The sequence below is a fragment of the Ipomoea nil genome, unplaced genomic scaffold (genome assembly GCF_001879475.1).
Source record: "Ipomoea nil cultivar Tokyo-kokei standard unplaced genomic scaffold, Asagao_1.1 scaffold0805, whole genome shotgun sequence".
NCBI lineage: Eukaryota > Viridiplantae > Streptophyta > Magnoliopsida > Solanales > Convolvulaceae > Ipomoea > Ipomoea nil.
The window spans coordinates 2,687,455-2,697,999 of record NW_017617233.1 but is presented as its reverse complement, the minus strand read 5'-3'; the positions used below and the strand labels follow the sequence as shown (position 1 = coordinate 2,697,999).

Here is a 10,545-nt window from a genome sequence, read left to right as displayed (position 1 = left end):
TTGCCTCGCAGACGTAGGAGAAGCGATCCGAACTGCGTAACAATTCTCTTGTGTTATTGTTATACTTTATGCTTTCAGTTTTTTGTTATTTACGTTTGATTAACAAATTTAATTAATGAACGCGATTGTTGCATAACATAAAATCAAGTAGAAATATAAATTAAATCTTGCATTCAAGATTTTCACGATACAATTTCATAACTTAATATTCCAAAATTTACAGAGATAAGGACAAAACTCAAAATCACGAATTAAAGAACTATTAATATTAATATTAGTTTTTTCAGTTTCAAAACTAATCTTTTAAAATAGAAAATTACCATCCTAAAAGTATAAATAAATAACAAAAATACATAGTGGCCAGCTTGCAAGGTGTATATATCCACCGCACACATATTTGGTCTTCCGATAATGCGTGTGTACATGTGGAGATCGGCGAACCACGCACGGTGCAGCATCCCATGCCGTCGTCAGCTCATTTTCAATAATGATTGGTTTATCCAGCCAGCATCTTTCGACGAGTTCTATTACATACACTCTCAAATTATACTCCTTCATTTGTACTCGTCATAAGTTGGCAAATTAGTATTTATTATTTTCATCATGTGGATCCACAAAAAAATGTCTACATAAAAAATATGTGAGAGAGAGTACAAATTAGGAGTATAAAATAGAAGTACACCAAGTATTTTCCATCATCTCATTCGACGTTGGCAACCTTTCCTTCTTTGTTTTTGTTTTTTTTTTTTGTTATTTTTTTCTCAGTAGTCCAAGATTTCTTTCCCTGTCGTTAGCAACTTGTCGGTTGGGACTTGGGAGTATGCATGCATTTACCCGGGATCTGGACGTGATGGGAATGATCCAAGAATTCGGGGGTTGGTAGGGACACGATGGTACTAATCCAACGATTAGTAGAGCATTCAAATTGTTTATTAATACGGAGTAGTATAAATTAGTAATAAGAAAATAATCCCTTAAATTAAATAAATGCAATTCACTATTTACCCTCATTAGAGGTCTCATGTTCAAACCCTAGTATGGAGACATTGTGATCAATTTAAACTTGAGTTAAATTCAAGTTCATTGGTCAAAAATTGAGCGACCAGTCATTTACTAAATACTTCATATGTTTTATGACATTTATATGCAAATTAACATTTAGGGCTCGTTTACTTTATGAAACTGTTTTTAGTTTTCTAATTTTTTTTGTTTCATTATTCTGTGTTTTTTTATTCTCAGTTTTTTTGTTTAGAAAACTTGTTTACTAACCATCATTTTTTCAAATTTATTTTTTTAGACTAACGCTTTAAAATTAACACAAGTATAATTTTGAGTGATTTTTAGAGCTTATATTTAAAGTATTTTAGGATATATTTGGTTTAAATGGAATAAATATAATTTTACTTTTAAATCTAATATATGTAAGATTTTTGCATTTGATATCCAAACGAAATAACCTATTGAGCTCACCTAAAATGTAGTTTAGATAATATTAACATTTTTTTGAGCTAATATTTAAAATATTTTTGGATATATTCATCTGAATGAAATGTATACACATAACTTTTATTCTAATATATGTGAAATTTCAATATCTGATATCATGACCAGAACTGCATTAGGATATAATATAACTAAAAATATCTGAACCAATAATCTATTAAGTTCAATCAAAATCTAAAACTTGGCGTAGGGTTCACGTTTTAATTATGATGATGTGGATAATGTCTAACTTTAAACGTAAGCAAAAAGTTATGTTTACATATGTAAATGCAAGTGTAAAAGATATAAGATGAAGTAAAAGAAGATGATATTGAATGTAATCAAACTAATTAATAAATATGTAAGTAGATAATGACAATAATGTTGTTATACTGTGATATATAATCAAATAGATGATAAATGATTCTGTTTTTCATTTAGAAAACAATTTTGAAAAGTTCTCCAATTATATTTTCAAAATGAAAAATTGTACTAGAAAACATGCTTTCTGTTTTATGTTTTCAACTCTCCAGTTTTCTGAAAACTGGAGAAAATCTTAAGTTAGTAAGTAGGCCTATAGTGTCTAGTTTTTGAATATTAAGCTAAACTTTGAATTTTTGAACATAGAAGTGTCTAGTTTCGGAACATTAAGTTTTGAGTTTCTAAACATATAAATGGTTAACGCCGTTAACACTGAATCGAAAATACACACACACAAACACACACACACACAAAACATTCCACCCGGTCCACGATATAATTTTCACGGATTATATTAGTGGATGTATGGTTATATTGGCCAATTAAGTGTAATTACGGCAAATTATGTTGTGCATCCCCACGGATGTAAAAACGGCGTCGTTTTACTTATAAAAAAAAAACATTTCCGATTGTCGTTAGTTACGTAAACATATGTTCATAATTTTATAATTTCACATTCTGGATTTATAGTTATGAAATTATGGTTGTGTAGTTATACAATTCTGGATTTATAGTTATGAAGTTATATGGATGTGTAATTATGCATGCAATTCTGAATGTATAGTTATGAAGTCATAATTTCACATTTTGAATGTATAGTTATGAAGTTATGGATGTGTAATTATGCAATTCTAAATGTATAGTTATGAAGTTATGGATGTGTAGTTATGCATGCAATTCTGAATATATAGTTATGAAGTTATGGATGTGTAGTTATGCAATTCTGGATGTATAGTTATGAGGTTATGGATGTGTAGTTATGAAATTCTGATTTTTTTTTTTAAGTCGGACGTTAAAACGATGTCGTTTTTGCAACCGTGTGCACCATGCATAATGCACACGGTTGCACAGCATAACGCTCCGTGTAATTACTAATTAGTTTGTAAAATATTGATAATCTTGTGAGACATTTGAATGGGATATTATTGAAATTGATATTGACTTTGATAACTAAGGTCCAATGAAAGGAAATTTCAATTTTGGTCTTATGACTATAGGGATATTGTTAATTTCAGTTTCTGATCTTCAAAAGTGTCAATTTAGTACCTTAACTATGTAATTTTTGTCAATTTTGGTCACTCTGACCAAATTACCGGCCAAATTTTGCCGGAAAATTTTAATAGTTAAAATAATGAGGGTATTTTGGTCATTTCACGTGTCTTTTCTTCTTCCCCAGCGAGTCCATCCCTTTCTCTCCCGTTTCTGATGACGGCGACGGAGTTGAAGGTGATGTCTGTGACTTTCTTCTTAAGATAATGAACGTCTGGGGGAAGGTAAACTACCGCGGCCTCGTCGACCGCCGCCGCCGGTTCTGTGTCTGCTGCTCCGCTGGTCGCCGATCGACCCAGCTTAGTTCACAACGCAGCCTTCGACTATAGGGGAAATTGCTGGAGTTCATTGCATTCGCCGAAAATGGGAGAGAAAGGGATGAACTTGCCTGGGAAGAAGAAAAGAGACATGAAATGACCAAAATATTCTCTTTATTTTAACTATTAATTTTTTCCGGTGAAATTTGGCCGGAGTGATCAAAATTGACAAAAATTGTTGAGTTAAGGTACTAAATTGACACTTTTAAAAGTCAGGAACTGAAATTAACAAAACCTCTATAGTCATAGGACCAAAATTGAAATTTCCTCGGTCCAATGAATAACAAGTCTTTTGAGGCATGAGATTCACCCCATATAGCCAACTATTATTGCATGGAATGTGGTCCACACAGCCGTGTGAATCATGATCTAAAAACATATAAAATACGTTATTCTAACTCATAAAATATATTATTCTAATACATAAAGTACATTATTCTAACTCATAAAATACATTATATTATTCTAAATAAATTTATTATTCTAATACATAAAGTATATTATTCTAACTTATAAAATATATTATTTTACTGTAAAATATTCAGCATTCTAATAAATGCGTAAAATAAAAAACTTTTTTAAACATCAAAATAACGTCATCATTTTAGACCGTGAGCAATAGAAGCAATCGTTATGCTATGGACCCGTGCAGTGTGGACACGGTAACGGTGCCGTTAGTGGCACCGTTATCTTCCACCATTTTTTTTTTTTAAATTTCAGACTGCTTTGTTATAGGAGCATATGTTCATAATTTTATTACTATATGTTCATAATTGTAAGTTCATGATGTCAGAGCTCTATGTTCATAATTCCATAATTGTATATTCATAATTGCATAACTGTACATTCATACTTCCATAACTGTACATTCATAATTCCGTAACTGTACATTCATAATTCAATAACTGTAAATTTATAATTTTCGAAGTTCTATGTTCGCAATTTTAGAGCTCTATGTTCATAATTTTATCACTATGTTCATAATTGTAAGTTCATAACGTCAGAGCTCTGTGTTCATAATTCCATAACTTACATTCATAATTCCATAACTGTACATTCATAAATCCATAATTGTACATTCATAATTCCATACCTGTACATTCATAACTCCATAAACGAATAACGCCGTTAACGGCGAGACAAAATCAAATTTTTTTTAAAACAAAAATATCACGTTTTCCCTAAAAATGACATCGTTTTGGATTCGTGTAGTCCACAGCATAATTTGTTCAATAGAAGTGTGTGGATCATAACTTGTCTCACATAGCATACTAATAACTAATGAGACTATAGCAAGCACAAGGCCCAAAAAGAAATTAAACTTGCCCAATGCTGCCTTTATTAAGACAACTGACCAATCATTATTGCATTGATCATAGTCCACACAATTGTGTGAACTATAAATAAAAAGTATAATTTCAATATACTAAAATATATTATTTATATACATAAGATACATTTTTAAAAATATATTTTTAATATACTAAAGATACATTATTTATATAATGTACCTTCAATACAAAAATAATTTACCTTTAATACAAAAATAATGTATTTTTAATATATTAAAAATATACCTGATATTCATAATCCACACAATTGTGTGGAGCATGAGCCATGCAATAATTTGCCACAACTGACACATAAAAGAAATTTGTCTGTAAAAGACCAATGAATGGTTGAATACTTAAATGGCCCATCAAACAAATAGTTTATTTGGGTGTTTGTTTATTATTGTTCAGAATCATCAGATAATGAATTTACGGAGTATTACATTTTGCTTTCCATTAACATAAAACACTCAACAATGAATATCATTTGCGTAAGACCGTTTCACAGGTCTTAATTTATAAGACAAATTTAAAGAAAATTTTATTGTGGACCATGATTTATGTAATAGCGTAGACCATAAAATATGTATCATTTTAATTATACTTCAGTTTCATTTGACAATATTGTTATGTTTTTTAGTTTCATTTTCCCTTCACACTAGTTTCATTATATCAATACTAAAGAATCATTTTAATTCTACTATAGATTTATTTGATAATATGCATTATTGCTTGAGTTCTATTTTTTTGTTTCATGCTGTACACACACTAGTTTAATTATAATAATGTTGAGATATTAATTTAATTGCACTTCAGGTTATTTGACAATATATGTTATTGTATGACTCTGGATTTTAGTTTCATTTTTCACGAAAACTAGTTTTACTACAACAATACTAAAATATCATTTTAATTATACTACAGATTCATTTGACAATAATGTACTCTGTTTTTTAATTTCATTTTTCGCACACACTAGTTTCATTTTAGTAACACTAAATTATTATTTTAATTTTAATTCTACTACAGTTTCATTCAACGATCATGGTCCACACATCGGTGTGTGGACCATGCTCCATTGTATAACAACAAACATATTGAATGGATAATTACTTGTTACTTATGATAAAAAAAATTAAAATAGTTATTACAAAAAAAAAATAATAATAATACTAATTTAAAATAAATAAAATATTATTATTATTTTTTGAATGCTACTTACTCTATTACATTGTAGTGTCTGTTCAAACATACTTTCTCAACCTAATGAAGCACACAGAGTCAACAACGTCTCCACTGAGGCTCGATCTTATTATTATAGATTTTGTAATATTTATATGCATGGGTGGAGCCAGAAAATTCATGTCATGAGGGTCAGAATAATTGAAGCATGTGCTCCATCATCTCAACTAAAAGCCTAAGCTGATAGTTGGAGTTGGATTGCACATTTATGTTTATATATATTATATGCTCAACACGCCCCCCACGTGTGTGGGCCAATTACTTTTGATGGGCTCCAAGCAACACGTGGACCATAGTCTTTTTTTTTTTTATCGAGTAAGACGCGAAGATTCAAACCTATGGGCCTTTGGCATGGCTCTGATACCAAATTAAAGCATGTACTCCATCTCAACTAAAAGTCTATGCTGATAGTTGGATAGCACATTTATGTTTATATATATTATATGCTCAACAAGAATCATAGCAAAAAATTTACAATGTTAATAAACATCAATTCCGATTATACACGCATAATATCATTATATATAACATACATAATTAAACTATGTATTGTAGATAATAATTTTTAATGATACTTTATGTAACGATTGAGATCCATGTCAAAATGACACTTTATAAATTTTTGCATTACACAAATTATAAACAATAATAATATTATTTGTCACTCTTTTATCAAATTAATTAACTGATTTTTTTTTTAATATTCCAAAATCACGAATTAAAGAACTAATATTTACATTAGTTTTTCCAATTTTAAAATTAATCTTTTGAATTAGCAAATGTACATCCTAAAAGTGTAAGTAAATAACAAAATAACTACATAATTAATTACGGAGCTGTGTTACTCGCCCACGATGGCTCGTTCAAGGTCGCGACGAACGGCAAGCTTCGGGCTGTTTCTCACCACTTATGACGGAGGCGCTAGTTTGTAAAGAAGTCTTATCTTGGCATAAGGAACGAAACGTGGTAGAGGTGGATCTCCTAACAGACTGCTTGGTGCTAAAGAATGCGATATGCTCGAAATCTACGGCTATTTTGTCCTACGTTGGGGTCGTTGTGGACCAATGTAGGATAGCTATGTCTTTATTTACTTATTGCTCTATGAGTTTTATTACTAGAACACTTAATTTACATGCTCATACTCTAGCTTTATTAGCTTACGATCAGGATCAAACTATGTATTGAGGCTCGATCCCTCCTGACTCTATTATCTTATTCATCTGTTAATAAATGGGTTATGGTTGATTTCAAAAAAAAAAAAAAAAAAAAAAAAAAACTACATAATTAATTACTTAGATTTATTTATTTTTATTTGGTGAATTTGGACTTCATTATATATTTTGGACTTATATTATATATATATATATATATATATATATATATATATATATATATATATATATATACTAATAGTCTAATACTAAACTTAGTATTATGAATTATTGAATTAAAAATAATTTTTCAGTCAAATCTTTGTAACCGAACCAGCCATAGAATGGGATGAAGTTAATTTCACTTTTCGTCCAATGACTATTGAGTCTTGTTAATTTCAATCCACGACTTTTGAAACTGTCAGTTTAGTACCTTAACTATTAAATTTTTATCAATTTTGATCACTCCGGCTAAATTGCTGGCCACGACTCATCGAAAAATATTAATGGATAAAATAATGAGGCTATTTTAAAGAAGAAAGGAAATGGAAGTAAAAAGACTAAAATACCTTCTTTATTTTACCTAGTAATATTTTTCGGTGAGTTTTGGTTGGAGTGGCCAAAATGGATAAAAGTTGAATAGTTAAGACATTAAATTGACAGTTTTAAAAGTCATTGATTGAAATTAACAAGGCTTCAATAGTCATAGAACTAAAAGTAAAATTAACTCAATGGGATGGAAGGAGTATTATTTTTGTATACTTATGTCCACATTATAATTTGTTATGATAAAGTTTTCCCATAGGGAGACCAAGTGGGAAATTAATATATAGAATAAGACAGCCCCATCAATCCTGCAGCTATCTAGCACGCACGCAGCTCTGCCACCTTATCAGTTATCAGGCTAAGGTTTGGTATAGTAGCTAGCTAAGCTAGGCAAGCTGGCCTTGCCAGTTTCCATGGCTGATTCGTCTTCAGAGCCGCCGTCGGGAGTGATGAAAAAGGGGGCCTGGACGGAACAGGAAGATAATCTGTTGAGGAAGTGCATTCACAAATACGGTGAAGGAAAATGGCATCTAGTTCCCGTTAGAGCTGGTAAGTGGTAATGTATATCAATTACACACTTCCATCACTTCATGCATGAATATATATATATATATATATATATATATATGCCTGCAACTTAGTTGGTCATAGAGGTGAAGTTTAAGAATAATGACTCGAGATCGAGTCTCACTAACGACAGTGGTCTAGTCTCTGTGTTTAGTTGAGTTCCCTTCAGGTTAGGGATTCAACCATGAATATGTATGTATATAGAACAAATTTTAAGTGTATGAAAAGTTGAATTGAAGTATTTTGGTCATATGAGTCCATGGAAACAATGTAAAGAAAATAAAGTGGTTTTTTTTTTTTTTTTTTTACATGATGACACGGAGGTAAAAAGTGCTGAATAATTTTTGTATGTATGGTATTGTTATCTTTATAATAATGTATAAAAGTTTACCCACAAGTAATTCATAAATATAATGCATCTCTTTATTTTCAAAAGGCCTGAATAGGTGCAGGAAAAGTTGCAGATTAAGATGGTTGAATTATCTTCGTCCTGATATAAAGAGAGGCGATTTCAATTTGGATGAAATTGATCTCATCATGCGTCTACATAAACTCTTAGGCAATAGGTAAGTGCAGTTTATTTTTTTGGTTTGCAGGCTAGTACTCATTGTACATCTTTGAGTAGAGTGAGAGTTTATCTTATCACTTAAAAAAATGTATAATTTCAATATTAAATTAAACATATATTATAAAGTTAGCAAATTAGGTGTCTTGTGGGCAAGCAAATTAGGTATCTTTTTTAACTAAATTAAGTCAATTTTGCTATATTATTTATGGACTACATTACAAATGAGAATGACTAATTTATCCACTTTTAATTCTTTATTTAAAAGAAAATAAATTTTTAATTAAGAGGAAATACATAATGTTTTCATGTAGAAGTTAAATGGGTACTTTTATTTTTCTTTAGAAAAAAATTATATTTTTGGTCCAAAAGTTATACCAATGATGCAGATTTGATCATTGAGTTATATATGTGACCATCTTTAATTACTAAGTTACGCGTGAAGTAGTGATTTTAGTTCTTTGAAGACAATTTCTGCTACCACTATATGTCATTTAATAAAGTGTTTGTATTGATCTTTCAAGACTAAAATCGACACATGCACATGGTTAAAAATGATCACCCATATAACTCATAAATTAAGTCTTATCGGCCTATAACAAGATGACCAAAAATGTAAATATTTTCTTTTTCTTTTTTAAGTATGTATGTTAGCTTTGTATGTAGGTGGTCGCTTATCGCCGGTAGAATTCCGGGAAGAACAGCTAACGACGTGAAGAATCTCTGGAACACGCGCCTCCAGAAGAAGACAATTGCTACACCTTCTTCTGGGCAAGAAAAATGGAAGGACAAAGCTCCGAAAACCACGGAAAAAACCGTCGTCATTAGACCACAACCTCGGAGATTCGTGGTGACCTCCTCATCTCGAACGTTGCCGATGACCGGAAAAACTACCATTGTTACCAGTGAAGAAGTAGTTCAACTCCAAGGACATAATATGCCGCCGCCGCCGCCGCCGCCACCGGAGGCGGCGGAATCAACGTCGGTGCCGCGGCTAATGGAAAACGTAGATCCAAACAACTCAATTATAGATCCGCCGGAAGAAGCAGAAACCTCAGACAACTTAGCGCCGTGGTTGGATGATTTTCTCTTAGACATGGAATTCGACGGTGACGGAATGACGTGCATGCAGGAAGGACAAATCGAATGGTGTGATTTTCACATAGATTCGGACCTTTTGGACCTTTTGAGCTAAGCCTAGGTCCCTTAGCTAAAGTCTTTTAGTTTCTTAAATTTAACTTTAAATATTTAGGGGAAAAATGATATTTTTCCTCTTGAATTATAGAGGAGTAGCACATTATTAATTACATCGTCACTTTTTCCGCTCAATTATCTACAAAGTGGCTATTTTCGTAACTAAGTTCTATTAGAATTTGGTTTTTAAATGCCACTTTGCAAACAATTGATGGATAAAAAAGTTAGGACGGTATAATTTAAGAATAAAAAGTGTTATTTTTTTATAATTCAAATATTAAAAAGTTGTAATTTATTATTATTATTATGTGAACTTTTACGCCATTGAGTTTGCAATAAAAATGAAGCTAGACAATCGTTACGTTGTCTACGACATTTTCTTGGTTGAGTTTGTGATACAAGGTGTTCTTATTGTATTCTACTTATCATATGTAATTTGCATACTACATTACTACTATATAAGAGTGGGGTTTACGAGGTGCACACCCTATAATTACACACTACCGGAAATTATAAAATTTACGACCACCTGAAAGTGATCTTAAATAGGTCAAAAACCTTGTTCCGATCACTTTTGATATCCGGAAAAATCTTTCCGACCACTTTTTGGTATCAACTTG

The 10,545-nt window shown here is 31.1% G+C and overlaps 1 protein-coding gene across 2 annotated transcripts; it reads left to right on the top strand.

Moving 5' to 3' along the window:
- Positions 1-7,897: 7,897 nt before the first annotated feature.
- Positions 7,898-10,191, top strand: LOC109177647 (transcription factor MYB90-like). Of its 2 annotated transcripts, none has more exons than XM_019327062.1 (3): positions 7,898-8,148; positions 8,603-8,732; positions 9,398-10,191. In XM_019327062.1, the coding sequence occupies exons 1-3, from the start codon at positions 8,013-8,015 to the stop codon at positions 9,924-9,926; spliced, it is 795 nt and encodes a 264-aa protein (XP_019182607.1). In that variant the 5' UTR covers positions 7,898-8,012; the 3' UTR covers positions 9,927-10,191. The 2 variants fall into 2 exon arrangements, with proteins under 2 accessions (XP_019182607.1, XP_019182606.1); XM_019327061.1 differs by having other exon boundaries at positions 9,386-10,191.
- The last annotated feature ends 354 nt before the right edge of the window (positions 10,192-10,545 follow it).